Raw genomic sequence first — 16,580 nt, forward strand, 5'->3', positions numbered from 1 at the left:
GGGGTGTGGAAAACTAAAGGTCGGAAGGAAGTACTTACAAATGGAGATGGCTTCATGTTCCTCAACTTTGATACCCCAGACAGTTGTAGAGAAGTCCTTAAAGGAGGCCCGTGGTACATAGGAGGGTATCTTCTCATTCTGAAACAATGGAAAAGAATGATGAAGTTAGCCAAGGAAAAATCTACAAAAATTCCAGTCTGGGTGAAATTCTTTAATATTCCGCTGGAGTATTGGGATCCGGATGGTCTAAGTCGCATTGCTAGTGCAATAGAGAACCCCCTTTTCATGGACTAGCTCATGGCTAGGGGCAGTAGGGTGGCATTTGCAAGGGTTTGTGTTGAAATTGAGGCGACTTCAAAATTGCCATCTTACTTCCAAATAAGATGTGAGGATGAAGCTGTGCTAATTAGAGTTGACTATCAGGGTTTGCCATCTATATGCCAACATTGTCAAATTTTTGGACATAACACTGATAAGTGTGTGCCAAAGCAAATTGCCCAATTAGTCTCTCTTCAAAAGACAACTAAGGAAAATGTTCCCGATCATGAAGAATGATGGACAACCATTAAACCAAAGGGGAAAAGGAAGGTAGGGTAACCTGAGGTAGAGGTTATTCCAGAAGCTGTGGAAGTACTAGAACCAAACCCAATGACAATACCAACAACAGTCCAACCTGTGGAGATTCATGAGACATTGGCTGAAAATAGCTCATCTGTGGAAGAACAGAGCTCCGAAAGCAATGGAGTGGATAGATTCCAAGAAAGTGTCTCGGAGATTAGAAAATTGGTAATTCTTCAGGCTGTAGAGTTTCTTGAGGCAGTGACTAGTGATACCACCACCAAAAAAGAGATATCCAAACCGGTTGTGCCCGCTCATCAGGCTACCCAGACAACAAAGATCAAATCCTCTGGCAAAGAAAGTAGTAGCCAGAGGAAAAAGAAGAGGTAACTGCTAGTTTTAGTTGGTTGTGGGTTTGTCTTATTATTTTTGTTTCCCAATGACTGTTAAAATTGCTGCTTGGAATGTTAGAGGATTGAATGATCCATCTAAACATAAGGAAATTAAAAATTTGGTGTGTTTTGGAGACCAAAATAAAACTGATTAATGAGAGTAAAATATGTGCTCATTGTTTTGGGAATTGGTCTATTTTATCTAATTTACAACCAACTGAAACTGGTAGGGTTTGGGTGTGCTAGAATAATGAATTTTGTGCTGTCCAAATGTTTTATATGTCCAATCAGCATATTTTTTATAAAATCAATGATTTGGCTGCTAATGAGGAATTTTTTGCAACTTTTGTTTATGCTGAAAATAAGCACATTTTGAGGAAGAATATTTTTGAAACTATGTATCACATCTCCCGTACTAAATCCAAATCTCCATGCATCTTTTTGGGTGACTTTAATGCTATCAGATATCTGCAAGAAAAAGTTGGGGGATCTTCAGGGTGGAGTAGTGACCAAGAGGAATTTAACACCTATGTTAATGCTTCTGAGTTGGCCGATTTATCTTATGGGAGCTGCAAATTCACTTGGGCTAATAAAAGGGTTGATGGGGCCTATATAGCCACTAAAATTGATAGAGTTCTTGTTAATGAGTCTTGGCTTGACAAATTTCCTGAGTCAACTGCAACTTTTCTCCCATCTGGTATATCTGACCACTCTCCTGCTATGGTCAATATCAGTGTCGATAAGAGTTCCTTTAAAAAACCTTTCAAATACTTTGATTTCTGGTCCCAACATCCTGAATTTCTCAATACTGTGTCTAACACTTGGGATCAGTATATCAGAGGTGCCCTATGTTTAGGGTGTGTTAGAAACTAAGACAGCTGAAGGCTAGTCTCAAAATTTTGAACAAGAAGGACTTTAGTGATATCTCAATTCGTGTCCAACCTTCCAAGGGTAGTTTGGATCTTATCCAGTTCAAGTTGGATAGGGATCCTGTGAATTTGGAGCTTCAAGTTCAGGACAGAAAAGAATTTAAAAAATACCTTGACCTTAGCGAAGTGTAAGAGTGCCTTGCTCTTCAAAAATCCAGAGTTCAATGGTTAGGTCTTCGGGACAGAAATAGTAGTTTTTTCTTTAGGTCTGTGAAAATCAATATCAATAGGGGGAAAATTTTAAGTGTTGATCTAGGGGATGATATTAGATCCACTGAAAGTGCTGACATTCATAACACTTTTGTTCAGTTTTATACTAACTTGTTTGGCTCCACCTTCAAGGATCAGTATAATGGCCTTGAGAGGATACAATCTTTGGTGAAAACTAAAGTTTCTATATCCCAATCGGCCAATCTTGTTAGGCCCGTTTCTGATGCTGAAATCAAGGAGGTTTTCTAGTCTCTCAAGGCTAATAAAGCTCCTAGCCCTGATGGTTACTCTGCTGGGTTCTTCAAAAGTTCGTGGGATATTGTTGGTAAGGAGGTTACCCTAGCAATAAAATCGTTTTTTGATTCTGGTAAGCTTCTTACGGAAATCAATAGTACCATCATAGCCCCTATTCCTAAAATTCCTAATCCCATGAAAGTTGGTGATTACAGACCCATCTCATGTTCTAACACCATTTATAAATGCATTGCTACGATCATGGCTAACAGAGTTAAGATGGTGCTCCCTGATCTTATAGACCCAGTGCAATCTGCCTTTGTCCAAGGCAGAAGAATCTTTGACAATATCTTTTTATCCCAAGAGATTTTGAGAGGCCATCATAGGAATTCTAAAACCCCGAAGTATGCTATGAAAGTTGACATTATGAAAGCTTATGATAATGTGAGGTGGGAATTTATTGTTGATATTCTCACTGCGATGGCTTTTCCTCCTTGTATGATAACTTGGATAAAGGCTTGTGTGACTAGTCATTCTTTCTCTATCTGTATTGATGGCAGCCTTTGTGGGTACTTCAAAGGGGCTAGAGGGCTTAGGTAGGGGGATCTTATGTCCCCCTATTTGTTTGTGTTGGCTATGGAGATCTTAGCCAGAATTCTGGCTGAAAAGGCTAGTAGCCCTTTGTTCAAGTATCATTGGAGATGTGAGAAAACCAAAATCGTCAATCTGTGCTTTGCTAATGATCTGATGATCTTCAGTAAAGGGGATCCTCATACTATCATCCTCATTATGCATGGTTTGGAGGAGTTTAGGAGTTTGTCGGGCCTCACACCTAGTCCTAGCAAGAGTAACATTTACTTCTCGGGTTATAGTATGGAGGTTAAAGAAGGCATTCTTCATATTGCTAATTTTACTGAGGGCTCACTCCCTGTGAAGCATCTAGGTGTGCCTTTGATCACAACTAAGCTTAAGGCATCTGATTACCAAATTCTGATTGATAGAATAACTAATAGGATTAAAATTTGGACTAATAAACTTCTATCTTATGATGGTAGAGCTCAACTCTTTTTTCGATCCAAGTCTATTGGTCCTCGCTTTTTATTCTTCCTAAGAAGGTTATTCATGACATTGAAAGTCTTCTTAGATCTTTTCTGTGGTCTGGGACTGAGTTGAAGAAGCATAGTGCTAAGATTGCTTGGAAGAATATATGTAAACATAAGAATGAAGGTGGTCTTGGCTTTAAGGATATGGAGGTTTGGAACAAGGCTGCTATAGCCAAACATGTCTAGTTTTTGTTTTCCGGTGGGGAGTGTTCTATGTGGTGTCAATGGGTTAAGTCTTACTTGCTCAAAGGTAAGAGTTTCTGGGGTACTAAAATGCCTACTGATCCTTCTTGGGTTTGGAGGAAACTTCTATCTCTTAGGAATTTAACTTTCCCTCTTATCAAATTCAAAATTGGTAATGGGGAAAATGTGTTTCTTTGGTTTGATAACTGGCACCCTCTTTGCTCTCTTTGGCATAGGTATGGGCAGAGGATCTTGTATGATACTAATTTTCTTGATAGTTCCAAAGTCAGTTCCATTATTTCTAATGGCTCTTGGATGTGGCCGATCCCTAATACTTGGGAAATAAATGAATGGATTTCCTCTACTCCTCCTACCCTCAATCGCTCCAACTCTCTGGATACTCCCTTCTGGAGCTTGAATGCTGATGGTGTGTTCTCTATTCATTCTACTTGGGACTATTGGAGGGCTAAGGGTCCCAAAGTTCCTTGGTCTAAACTGATCTGGGGACCTCCATTAATTCCTAGGGTTAGTTTTGTTGTATGGTTGGCCATTAATGAGAGGCTGAATACTGGTGATAGATTACAAATGTTTGGTATTGTTCCTAATCCTAGTTGCCATTTCTGTCAAGCTCCTGAGTAGAACCACACCCATCTCTTTTTTAGGTGTGCTTATTCTTCTAGGATTTGGGTTGCTGTCCAGACTAAGTGTAACACTAGCTGTCCTAATTTGTCTTGGGTGGAGACTGTTGATTATGCTACCAAGACACTAAAAGGCAAAACCTTGCAATCTGTAATCATGAAACTGTCCTCCCTTTGCACTGCATAGCATATTTGGATGGAGAGAAATAGTAGAATCTTTCGTAAGGTATCCAAACCTGAAGAGATTGTTACTAACTCTATTATCCAAATGGTTAGAGGCAGAGTTCATTCTATGGAAAATGGGACTAAATCTGCAGGTGATAGCTAGTTTCTGAGGCAATGGAATCTTTCACCTAAGATCATGAAGCTGTCTCAGCAGTATGTTGCTGGAAGGAGTTTGAGTGGTGTGAGATCACCCATATTGAGGGTTGAGTGAGGGTAAGCAGAAAGTGAGTGTTTATTTAATCTAGGTGTTCTTTTGCAGGTTGGCATGTGAACTAATCAATTCCATTCAATGATGGTTTCCTATCCATTAGCAAGTTCGGATAGGTCTTGTGGTGGGTTGAGTGATGTGAGCCCAGATATTCTGTATATCAAATGTGGGTTGAGGGAAGTGAGATTGCACATATATGAAGTTCTAATCATTATTATATATTATATATTTTTTTATGCAGGTTAAGGAAGTTATCACGTACTCATTCTCTCTGTGGGTTCTGTGTGAGGATGTGAGTAGTGGGTCAAGTGAAGTGAGACACTAGATTGAGTGGAGAGATTTCTTAAAATGTGGGTTGAGTGATGGGAGGTCCCAAATTGAGTGTATGCTTTTTTTGCATCTCTATGATTGTCTATACAGTCCCGATACTCATCTATTACTCTATATTGGGCAGGTATATCTGATCATGGTATGGTGGAGTGGCGGTAGCTGCATTTTGCGCCCTTCTAGAAGGCATCAAACTGTTTGGACATGTACCTTGGGGATGGCTGCTTCCAGCGCCTTGTCAAGCTATATGTGTGTGTTTATCAGTTGTCTTAATTTTTGTTTGTATATAAAACTCTTTGATAGTTTTACTCTCCTAGTTAATGGTAAAGGCGCCTACTCCTACGAGTTGTGTAGGAGGTTCTTGGTTTGGTCTTATTTTCTCTTTATTTTAATGGTGCTGCTGGATATGACCTCGGGTAAAAGAGATCTGCTGAATCTGTTATGCTATTCTTCCAATAGCTATAAAGTGTTGCTGTGTGCAAAATGCAGGACATGGTTTTTGTACAATCTGTGTTGCTGTGTGCAAAATACAGGACATAGTTTTTAGCTGTTGTGTGCTCATGCTGTACCAAACCCCTATCCTTTGCAGGACATGGTTTTTTACAATCTCTGACTTGGTTCGCCTTAGTTTCTATCAGTCAGTGATGAAGTTTTAGGACTGATCTGTCTGTTTTGTTAGTTTTGTGTTGTTTTAGCTTTTGTTGTTGTGGGCTGGGTTTCGATTATTTTTTGGCCGAGGCTTTTGCCTTTGTTTTTTTTGAGATACGGCCTGGGGTATGCCCCTTGTAATCTGGTAAATCTTTTGTTTAATTTTATTTCTTATTCACCAAAAAAAAAATTATGAGTTAAACTTGGCCACTTAAGCTAATGAAACTATTTGTTGCCTAAGCTAATTAGTTCCTAAAAAAAAGAGAGAAGGACGGAGAGAGTCAGAGAGAAACTATCCTCCTGAGAACTAAAAGAGATAGAGAAAAGAAAGGTAAATAGGATAAAACTTACAGGGAATTCAAATTCATCCTTTTGGAATTGAAAATTGAACACTTAGGTGATTTAGAAAACATGAAATGGGTTGCTTAGGTTAAACTAGAATCGTTAAACGATGATTATTCCATAAATTCTCTTTCTTGAAGGCTAAGAAAGATTAGTTTGAGTGAAACCAGGCCCCGTAAGCCAATAAAACTGATAGAAAACTTTAAATGAGATGCTTCTGTAATGACCCCAAAAATCATCCTTATTTAATTAGTGGTTAATGTGTTTTAATTCAACTATATCTATCGGAATTAAAGAATTATCTGCTGAGTTATGGCGACCTTTAGTTTTAGGGCATGTTTCAATTAGCATCCTTATGCTTCGCATGTTTGCATTCATTCATCTGTCTTGCATGCACCGGGCTCGGCGCATCATACTAATTGCATTGTATTTCAATTCCGAGTTGAATACGTGTATCAGTTGTTGCATTTCATATGCCATTTTAGAATAGCTGAGCCTATCTTAGTTGCATTTTTGCATGTGTTGCATTAGGCATTTCAGCATAGTAGGATCATGCATTGATTACTAACTAGTTTCTGTTTTGGCTTGGAGTACTCGGTAAGTATTTACGTTTTAGCATCCTTGCATGTGTGTGAGTGTGAGTGACTGCCATGATAGCATGCTTACCATGAGGCTATGTGCTATGTGATATAACTGCCTGAATGCCAGTGGGTAAAGGTTGGGTTGTTTGAGTTGGAATAATTCGTCGAAACCCGTGTTTAGCCTACTTGCGAGTAGCAAATTTCAATCCATTTTTAAAATAAACGGATATGCGATGCTTTGTTCCAACTTTGGCAATCTAGTCTATACTTGTACGCTGTGTGCATCACATAGTAATTCTGGGCAAATAACTAGAATAAGAGCACATAATGTTTTCAAAACTCGATATCATGGTTAGTACAGGCCGATCTTTGATCAGGCGAGCGGGGGTGCTCACGAAGTGACCTTCCCCAATCGTACCCAAGTTCCCGAGCCGAGGCAACTTTGGTGATGACGGACACGTGGCCTTAGGCACGAGTCAGGGTTTCCTAAATTCTCCCAAAACAAAATATTTAGGTGGTGAGTCTGTAGCTGGCAAAGCAGTCCATGTTTGGTACTTCTTTCTAAAAATCTATTTTTCAAAACGATTTGCCGGATTTGGACTCTTTGGTGATTTATCGGTTTCGCATTGCACTTTGCGGGATTAGATTCAGAACTGTGGCATTTGAGTCCGAATTGTAGTGAGCCCAATGAACAAAACGAGATTCCCTCCCGGGACGTTCGAGGACGTCTACAGTTTCTGGCGACTCTTGTGGGGATTTAGAGAACTTGACTCGAACTCATGATATCCTATTTTGATTACACTTATGTGTTTCTTTGCATTGCATTTGCATTGGTGCGCCTAGGACACCGTGTTTGCCATCTGCTATTCCTGAACGGTTTGCCGGAGGCTCGTTTTGAGAACCGTGCCATAAGGCTGGCCGGTTACGAGCTCTGCCACGATGGGAATACAAACCCTGGTTTTTACCAGGGCACCCTTTTGATCATTCGACCTAGTGCATATTCGAAATCCATAGTGACCATTCCAAACTAGGACAGGTTGCTTACCCGATTAGAGGTTGTTTGAAACCGCTGTGTGCGTAGTGAAACCCTAGTTATTGACGAAACTAGGACAGGAAAACCCTACCCCTCCACAACGGTGTTTTGGCTCACACTTGCTTGCTATGTGCTCTTAGAGTGTGTCTCTACAGGAATGCATGTATCAATTTGCAAGTCTGGGTATCAGGCCTGAGGGCATCAGTATGTGGGGAATTAGTTTGACCTGAGGGTATCAGTTTACAGGTAGAATCTTGGACAGAATTCAGTAGAGAGCACAGTTATTCGGCTGCTCATATCTGTTTTGGTGAAATCAGGCTGAGATGCTGCATGTTTTCTCTTTTGCTAGGTAGTCTTGGAACCGTAGCTTCAGAAGGCTCCAATATCCCCCGAGGTTCATCGGATTTGTGCTGATAGACTTTGTTAGGTCAGAGATTCAGTTCAAGGGAAATCAGTGTTCCTTTGCCAGAGGCAGGGTAAAAGGGCCAATCAAGCACAGATCACCAGTTCAACAGTCCTCAGATCAGCGGTCATTATCCATCTCACCTGTGCGTAGTTGGGTTGAGATATCTATTTTTACAGACACAGATATACCGATAGATCAGTTAGATCAGGGCAGTATGGCAGGAAATGGAGGAGATGATGCGTCAACTCCAAGAAAGTATGAAAATCATGCAGCAGGACGCTATTCGTCAAGCCGAATTTTCCAAACAACAGGCCGAGGTCATGGCTCAACAAGCAGAGTTGATCGCCAGGTTACAGCAGCAAACCGGAGCATCTGCTTCGCACCATGCACCTCCCCTACCAGGAGTTCCAGCACCCGAGGAGGCACCAAATGTCAGGGAGAAATGGACATTCCGACAGGACCGGCTCCGCCCCCAATCCTACCCCAATTATCCAAAACACCCACCAACCTGTCGGATTCTCCCTTTGACTTCGAGGTGGACCCCACAACATTGAAGGCGAGCAAGCTTGAAAAGCTATTCAAGAAATCTCAGGGTGTCAAGTCCATCCCGGACATTGAGGATGGGTATACCAATGCGGTCGTGACGCTGCAAGACCGTTTTAAAATGCCACATATTGACCACTTTGATGGGTCCGGGATCCCATGGTGCACTTACGGCTGTTTTCAGACATGTTAAGGCCAATGGGTCTCACCAGAGTAGATAAGCTTTCTTTATTCGGCCGGACCCTGTCGGGTGTATCGGCCATCTAGTATGCAAAATTGGAAGACGATGTTAAGAGGAATTGGTATGAGATGGCCGAGGCTTTTGTCGCTCAATACTCCTATAATACACAAATTGAGATTAGAACTCGTGATCTTGAGACGACTAGGCAGGAGCCTAAGGAGAGCTTTTTTGAGTTCGTAACCCGATGGAGGGCCAAGGCCTCAATGATGGCCACTAGGCACGCTGACAAAGATCCGATTCGGATGATTGTGCGCAATCCCCAGCCCAAACTCATGCAAAAGATGATCGTTCTCCACTTCTCCACCTTTTTAGATTTGCATGAGATGGGGGTACAGATCGAGGACGCTATGAAGCAGGGCCTCATTAACCAGGAGAAGGAGCAGCCCCGGAGGGCGTTTTCCCGCAGTTCGAATGGAACCACAAGTGGTGATGCAGTTGCAAGATCTTCTGAAGTAGGTATGGTCACCACCGCCGCATCAAGAACAGCTACCCCATTCACCGGTGCGTCCGAAAGTAGCTCAGACAAAACCAAATATCCACCTTGAGTTAAGAGGGTTTTTACCCCACTTTATATGCCTTTGTCAAAGGCTCTAGAGGTCTTACTCCGGAAGGGATATCTGAAACCGTTGGAACAACAACCTCTACCCGATCCTATCCCTCCAAAGCATGACCAGACTAAATACTATGCCTACCATCAATGAACCGGTCATGACACTGATAGTTGCATTCGCCATGATGTAAAAGATATGTTTGACAACAAGATCATCGCCGCACCAACTCAACAAAGTCTATCGCCACTGGATCAGTGAACTTGGGGGATAGTACGAATATGTGATCAGGGGATGAACCACCTGCGGGCGGCACTCAGTTTACTCCAGATGTGGCGTATGGCATGCACTGTTTTGAGCATTTGTGAATACTGGTTTTTGTACTTTCTGACTCGGGTATTGAGTCAGTTTTGTTATGTCGTTTAGAGTCTGTCCTGTTATATAGAGCCAGTCTTTTCATACTGAGTCAGTTGGGTCTGTCTTGTTATATCGAGTCAGTCTTGTTTTGTTAGAGTCGGGTGATTTCGGGGGTGTTACCTCGGACATCACTTGCTTGTTTTGTGTTTGTCTTTTTGTTTTCTTTTGAGTGTGTTTCTACCTTGCAGCCAGTTGTGCCAACAGATTTTGAATGAAACAGCAGTGATTTTCACACTCATGTGTTTGCTTCGGCCTTGTACCAGTTGTGCCAGTAGTTCTGAATAAGATGGCAGTATTTGACCAGAACTGTGTCTTTTTTGTGCTTTGAAATCATTGCATTGACTTGAGTTTTTTCAAAACTTTTTGAACATTGTGATGAAAACAAAGAGGAAGGAATTTCTCGGGATTTGCAAAAAATTTGATCAATTGAGAGAAAGAGAGGCATGCTAAGCCCTTAATGAATGAAATCATGCTTGTTAACATGAGTACTGAAAAGGATGCTGGCTTGATCCAGATTGGTTTCGCATTGTCTTCAGCGCGAGCGACTAGTTGCTTTCCTAAAAAATATCAAAAAATGTTTTGCGCCGTCCTGCGAAGACCTGTGCGGAATCGCTCTTGAGATTGTGCAGCTTAGGATCACTCTCAGCCTCGAGACTCGACCCCTCTTGATTTCAAACCTTGAACCTGGATTTAGAATGTTCCAAGGCCAATCATGATGTGAGGCCTGTGTGGCCAAATTTGAAGCACCCCTCGAACTATGGGCACAAAATGTCAGATGCGCTCGAAGAGTCAAAGATGAGTCTTTTCTGTAAACCAGGGAAGACTGGCAAGAATGCCAAATCCCAGAAGGGAGGAAAGAAGAAAGTTTTGTTGAAGAACAACCAAATTCCTATCCACAACAACCACTCTCCTAGATTCAGATGACTTCAGGATCTCAAAATCATTTGACATGGACAAAGCTACACTTTTACCCTTGAGAGGCTCGCTGGGCTGAAAACCCGGAAGGGCAACCCAGGCAAAAGTTAGAGCAAGAAAAAAAGAAAAGAACAAAAAAAAAAGAGAAAAAGAAAAGTGAAGAAAATGAAAAGAAAAGATGAAAAAGAAAAAAAGAAGACAAGAAATGAAAAGAATTGAAAAGAAAAGAAGAAAAAAGCTTGCAAGGTTGAAAACGTAGAAAGGGCAGCATTGGCAAAAGTTAGAGCGCAAAAGGAGAGTTTAATACCCGAGTGTACCTTAGCCCCCCGAACTATGTAAGGCTTGATTCCCATCTTTGGGATACGTAGGCAACTTCATTCCGAAGTCCAGTCGTAAAACACTTCAAATTTGACTGTGTCCATGTGATGGTTCTAATCATCGTTGTCTTCTTTATATCCGATAGTTCGGTTGTGACCGTCACCTTGAAAACTGGTTACAGTGTGCTGCGGTGCTATTCAAACAAGGGGCAACTTTCCGTTGCCGTACAGCACGTTGCGGTGCTATTTAAACAAGGGGCAACTTTCCATTGCCATACAGCGCGCTGCGGTGCCATTCAAACAAGGGGCAACTTTCTGTTGCCATATAGCGCGCTGCGGTGCCATTCAAACAAGGGGCAACTTTCTGTTGCCATGCAGTGCCGTTTAGACAAGGGGCAATTCTCCTTTGGATCTGAGGTTGTGCATCTCGAGAGTAGGTTCCGTGCTCGTTGTGCAGTGGCCATTTGCAAAAACAGTTTTGAGAATTTTTACTAAGGTTGACTAATTCTCTCGAAAATTATTCCACTTTTCGAAAATTGGACCATTTCTTGGACCCAAAATGGAAAATTTTCAGTGCTCATGACCTAACTTGCATAATTTTAAATCAAAAAATCGAACAAGCACGTTAATCTAACTCTCATGTTGGTCAAAATTATTTTAGCAGAACGTCAAAAACAAAAACTGGTCAAAATAATGAACTAAGGGCAAAGTTAAGTCAGGTGTTCTATCTTTTCCCTGTTGTTATCATACTTGCCAGAAAGGACACTCTACCTGCCAGAAAAGGGCATAACTGAAGCTAACAACAAAGGGCTGAAAGCTCTCAACATTCTCCAAGCAACGAGATATCAACCCAAGTGCGAAGCATGAACTGGAATGGATCAAGATCTGGACACATTTGATCATGTCCAAACTACCCAGCAGAACATCGTCAGCCGATGTCAGCTGCAGATTTGCTACACACCCAGTTGTAGCGCAACCCCTATGCGGGAAAGTTCACTGTTGTGAGCAGAAGAAAAGAATCTAGCAGAATGCTAGGGGCAAGAGCCCGCAACTTCCTGTTTATCCGTCAACCACCCTGCGGAGGGATAAAAAATAAGAGATTAAAGAATAGAGAGATGTGCGGGAGAGCAAAAGCGAGAAAGGGTTTTGAGAGAAAAGTCGAGCTTGAGGGCCGAGTGATGTGAGAATCACAAATGAGAAAGGGTGGGAAATAATACCCAGAGAAATAGGCTCCCTGTGCATGACTGCGTGTCGTGTCTTTTTGTTTTATCTCGATTCTTCTTTTGAGTCGTTTCGAGTGTTACTCGATGTGTTTAGGTTGTTTACCTTTTGTTTTCCGTTGTTGAGTCGTAGTGTGCTGTGTTGAGTCGTAGGCTCAATACCCCGGTCAAGAACTCATCTCTCAATTTCAAAAATAAAATCATTTTGCGCTCCGAGTGCCGTGCCGTTCTCCACATCTGTGCAAAACAAGATTCGTCCGTTCACAAAACCACAGGGTTCAACCCAGGTCATATGTGAACAGTAAAACCATGACCTATCTGAAGCTATGAAAGTTCCAGGCACCAAAGCAAAAGAAAAAAGAGAAAATGTCGGGTATCTGAGTTTGTTTCAACTTTAGTAAGTTCCGTGATTACATTCCGTGTGTACCTGTTCAGGTCTTGCCAATGCTCTGAAGCATGAGTGTGCCTTTACCTCAAGCTCAAGATCAAGCCTGCTTCAAGCCAGGATGGCGATCAAAGGTGCTCTCCCTAAGTACCATTCCCTGGCAGAGGCATCTTGGCTGTGTTCACAATGAGTTCCTAGGAGACCAACTGCAATAGTGGAAACTAGAGTTCGAATGGCTGTTGCCTAGAACGCAATGGTTCGGGATTTCCGAGACTAAAGTCTGGTTTAAATACCCAGAGGCGTGTCCTCGGCTTGAAATCTGTATGGAAGCCCCATAGGCTGAGATAGCGTGTATGCACCTCAATTCTGGATACTGAACCAACCTAGTTTGTCACCCCGTTGGAGAATAGGGAAAGTTGTGAATATGATCAGGAACAAAGGCAGCATCCAAAGTGTTCTAAGTGAAGAACCCTTGTCATTATTCCAGAGTCTTTGTACCGTCAGTTGAAGGTAAGTGTTCGAAGAGCACGAGGGGTGATCCCCGTTAGAGTAGAGCGGTTCATCGCCACTCACCCCATGAGGTGCTTTCTAAAGAGCCGCGACGCTTGTTTATTGCATTCCTTAAACATTAAGCATTGTATTGCATTGTACCTATCAAGTTTCTTTCTCATTAATTCACGATATTGTATGTACGGTTCATTCAAAGAAGTTCCGTTTGAGATCAGTTATTTAGTGTATCAATCACACTTCATTCAGTTAGTGTATCAGTCGCACCTCATTTATTTAGTGTATCAATCACACCTCATTCAACCTTAGTGTATCTGTAGACACCCCATTTTTGACCGTCCTCAAGACTTGGACGTCATCGTTTGAACACTCGATGATTATCCATGTTTGTGTTCGTCTTGAGTTCTCGGAGGTCTCGGTCGCGCCCCTTGCCTCAAGATCTCTCGACTTATTTGTTTTGTGCTTGGTTGGACCAAGGACTTGTGGTCTTTGCACCTGAGGGCGGGAAATGGCTTGTTGGCCATCCCCACACCTCATCGGCCATGGCTTGAGGTCACCGGCCCTGTTTTCTTGCTACCGGCCAAAGGTATTGGCCGGTCGGCAATGTATTTAGTCGGTTGGCCCTTTGTGTTGGTCGATCGACCTTTTCTGCTGGCCGAACCCTGTTCATCTGCTTTATGCAGATATTTAGTGCCAGGTGGCACAGACCCTGCCCTCCATACACGTGTATGAAGGATTTGCACCCTTTGTTTTAGCTTCTTGAGGAAGCTTAAACCTTTTGAGCCCTTGTTTTAAGCTTCTTGAGGAAGCTTGAACCTTTTGAACCTTTGTTTTAGTTTCTTGAGGAAGGTTGAACCGTTTGAACCTTTTTAGCTTCTCCAAGAAGCTTGAACCTTTTTAGCTTCTTGAAGAAGCTTGAACCTCTTTATCTTCTCCAAGAAGCTTGAGCCTCTTTAGCTTCTCCAAGAAGCTTGAACCCTCGTGTTTCTCTATAAGAGAGGGCCTCCCTCTCCTTTAGAGAGGTTCCAAAAAAATTTTTAAGGCAAGAAGTATATATCTCTCTTTGTCTCTATAATTTAGGCTTAGAAAGTGTTTGTTCTTGGCCTTTAGCACCACACCTCATAGCCATACACCTCCACCATTCATCTAAGGTTCTTGGAGGTCATTTTCAGAGGTTGAAGAGTTGCTTCCTGGTCCAAGAACCTGCTGGTTTTGCAGCTTTGACTAAAATGAGAGGTTGAAGAGTTGCTTCCTGGTCCAAGGTATGACATTTTAGCATCTCATTTTAGCCTATGTTGTGTCCATTTTAGCATGTTCTTAGGCTTATTTTATCATGTCATACCTTTGTTTAGGTTTGATTTGGTTAGCCCTTGCATGCTCCATACACTTGCCATGCAATCCCTTGAAATAGCCTAACATGCGTCATGTTGTGACATGTCTTTTCAGCATGCTTTTGGCTTGACTTCAAGGAGATTTTATCCATGTTTTGGTATGCTTGAGGTCTGATTTTGGTTTTTTTGGTCAACCATGACTTGTTTTGCATAGCTTTGGTTCAATCATGCTTGTAAGCTTTGTGTATTGAGTCATTTAGTATGCATTACTTGGCCTATTTCAATGATTTGGCATCATTCGTAGCGTAATTTCAGTCCATGTTTCATGGTCATGCACATGCATTTATCACTCTTTAATTGCGTTTGAGAGTTGTGCTTGTATGCCTCATTTATGGACCATAGCATGAGCTTCATCTTTGTGCTTTCCGAGCCACCATCCCAACACATTTTGCCACTGGTTTTGGTCTGCATAGGGACTGTTTGGGGTTGGTTTCATCATTTGAGCATCACTTTGCATGCCTATAGTGTATTACATTTCACTAGCTTCAGTGCTTAAGTCTTTAACAATGCATTACATGAGTGTTTGCATGCTTCGGAGTCATTTTTGGAGTCATTTAGTATGCCATTTCAGAGCTGGAATGTATGCCATTGTATGCCATGTTTCGTCTTTGCCATGCTCTTGAGGAGTTGCATCTTCTGCTTTAGGCTCAGGGCCATTGCATTGTGCATGTTTGCATGAGTTTCGATACCTTGTTTGCATCATCTTGGCCACTGATTTTGGCATGCTTGAGAGCTACCCATGTTAGTGTAAGTCCATCTCACCATGTTGTTGCATGCTTGTTCCATTTTGCATGTTGTTGCATGCTATACAAGTCCACATGTTTAGGTTGTATGCCTATTGCATATTGCATGTTAACATGCTCATGTTGCATTAGATTTTTTGCATACTTGAGTTATTTGCATGCTTGCTTGCTTGCCTAGGTTGCATTGCATTGTGTGTGCATCCCTTGCCTCTTGATCAATCACGATAGAGATTGAGGCCCATTATGTGTTTTGTGCATTTCATTCCATATCGAGTTGCACACTTGGCTTCTTTGGCCATCATGCATCGAAATGCGTGATTGATGGTCCGAGGGTCGAGGACTACACTACCTTGAGTCTTAACACATGATAGGGAGGGTGGTTGTGCATACATTGTTTTTAAAATGCATTGATATGCTCTGTTTGCCCTCTGCTACAGCAAAACAGGATTCTGCAGGAAGAGATGGCCGGTCGGCCATCTTCTGTGCCGGCGGGCCATGTATTGTTGACCGAGAGCTCCACTTATGGCCGATGACCATTTTCCAATGGCCGATGGCCTTTCCTTTTGGCTGGTGACCTTCCACAGTGCTCAGAAGGTGGTTCAGAAGCATCCTTGGGACTTGTGCAGTTCTCAGAGGTGCAGAACAGTGTAAACAGAGGCAACATTTGGCATGGCAGCGGGTTTTCGAGCGAGGCGAATCGAGCATGCATGCATTTGACCCTCTTCCCGAGGTAGCCTTACTGCTTTAATAGTTTAATTAATTTGTTAATTAATTAAGGTTTTGCAATATTTAATTAGCTAGAGTAGTTAATTATTTATTTGGTTTGTATTATTCTTTTGGCCCCTCCGAGAGAGGGCGAATTTTGTAATAAGCGTGCGTGTGTGTGACGCATGTCTTCCAACCCCACATCTTTCTCCCTCTTACTTACCTGCTTACAATGGTTAGTCTTAGGGCATGTTTCAATTAGCATACTTATGATAGCATGTTTGCATACATTCATTCGTATTGCACGCATCGGGCTCGGCGCATCATACTAATTGCATAGTATTTCAATTCCAACTTCAATACGTGTATCGAGTTGTCGCATTTCACATGCCATTCTTAGGGTAGCCGAGCCTATCTTAGTTGTGTTTTGCATGTGTTGCATTAGCCATCTTAACATGAATTAGGATCATGCATGATTACTAAATAGTTTCTTGTTTTGGCTCGGAGTACAGTGTGAGTATTTATACTTTAGCATCTTGCATGTATGTGAGTTTTGCCATTATAGCATGCTTACCATGAGGCTATGTGCTTATGTGATATAACTTCCTGAATGCCCGTGGGTGAAGGTTAG

The 16,580-nt window shown here is 42.1% G+C and overlaps 3 protein-coding genes across 3 annotated transcripts; all 3 read left to right on the top strand.

Moving 5' to 3' along the window:
• The first annotated feature begins 648 nt into the window (after positions 1–648).
• Positions 649–2,923, top strand: LOC114316991 (uncharacterized). Its single transcript, XM_082895166.1, has 5 exons — positions 649–944; positions 1,415–1,780; positions 1,906–2,007; positions 2,110–2,257; positions 2,339–2,923. Exons 1-5 carry the CDS (start codon positions 649–651, stop codon positions 2,921–2,923), a joined length of 1,497 nt encoding a protein of 498 aa, XP_082751292.1.
• Positions 2,924–2,959: 36 nt separating this feature from the next.
• Positions 2,960–3,612, top strand: LOC114305298 (uncharacterized). Its single transcript, XM_028250372.2, has 2 exons — positions 2,960–3,295; positions 3,379–3,612. The coding sequence occupies exons 1-2, from the start codon at positions 2,960–2,962 to the stop codon at positions 3,610–3,612; spliced, it is 570 nt and encodes a 189-aa protein (XP_028106173.2).
• Positions 3,613–3,699: 87 nt separating this feature from the next.
• On the top strand, positions 3,700–5,169 carry LOC114305299 (uncharacterized). The gene is made up of 3 exons (XM_082895167.1): positions 3,700–4,134; positions 4,922–4,993; positions 5,101–5,169. The coding sequence occupies exons 1-3, from the start codon at positions 3,700–3,702 to the stop codon at positions 5,167–5,169; spliced, it is 576 nt and encodes a 191-aa protein (XP_082751293.1).
• The last annotated feature ends 11,411 nt before the right edge of the window (positions 5,170–16,580 follow it).

This window comes from Camellia sinensis, chromosome 11, assembly GCF_055761805.1.
Source record: "Camellia sinensis isolate YWXY chromosome 11, ASM5576180v1, whole genome shotgun sequence".
NCBI classification, from domain to species: Eukaryota; Viridiplantae; Streptophyta; class Magnoliopsida; order Ericales; family Theaceae; genus Camellia; species Camellia sinensis.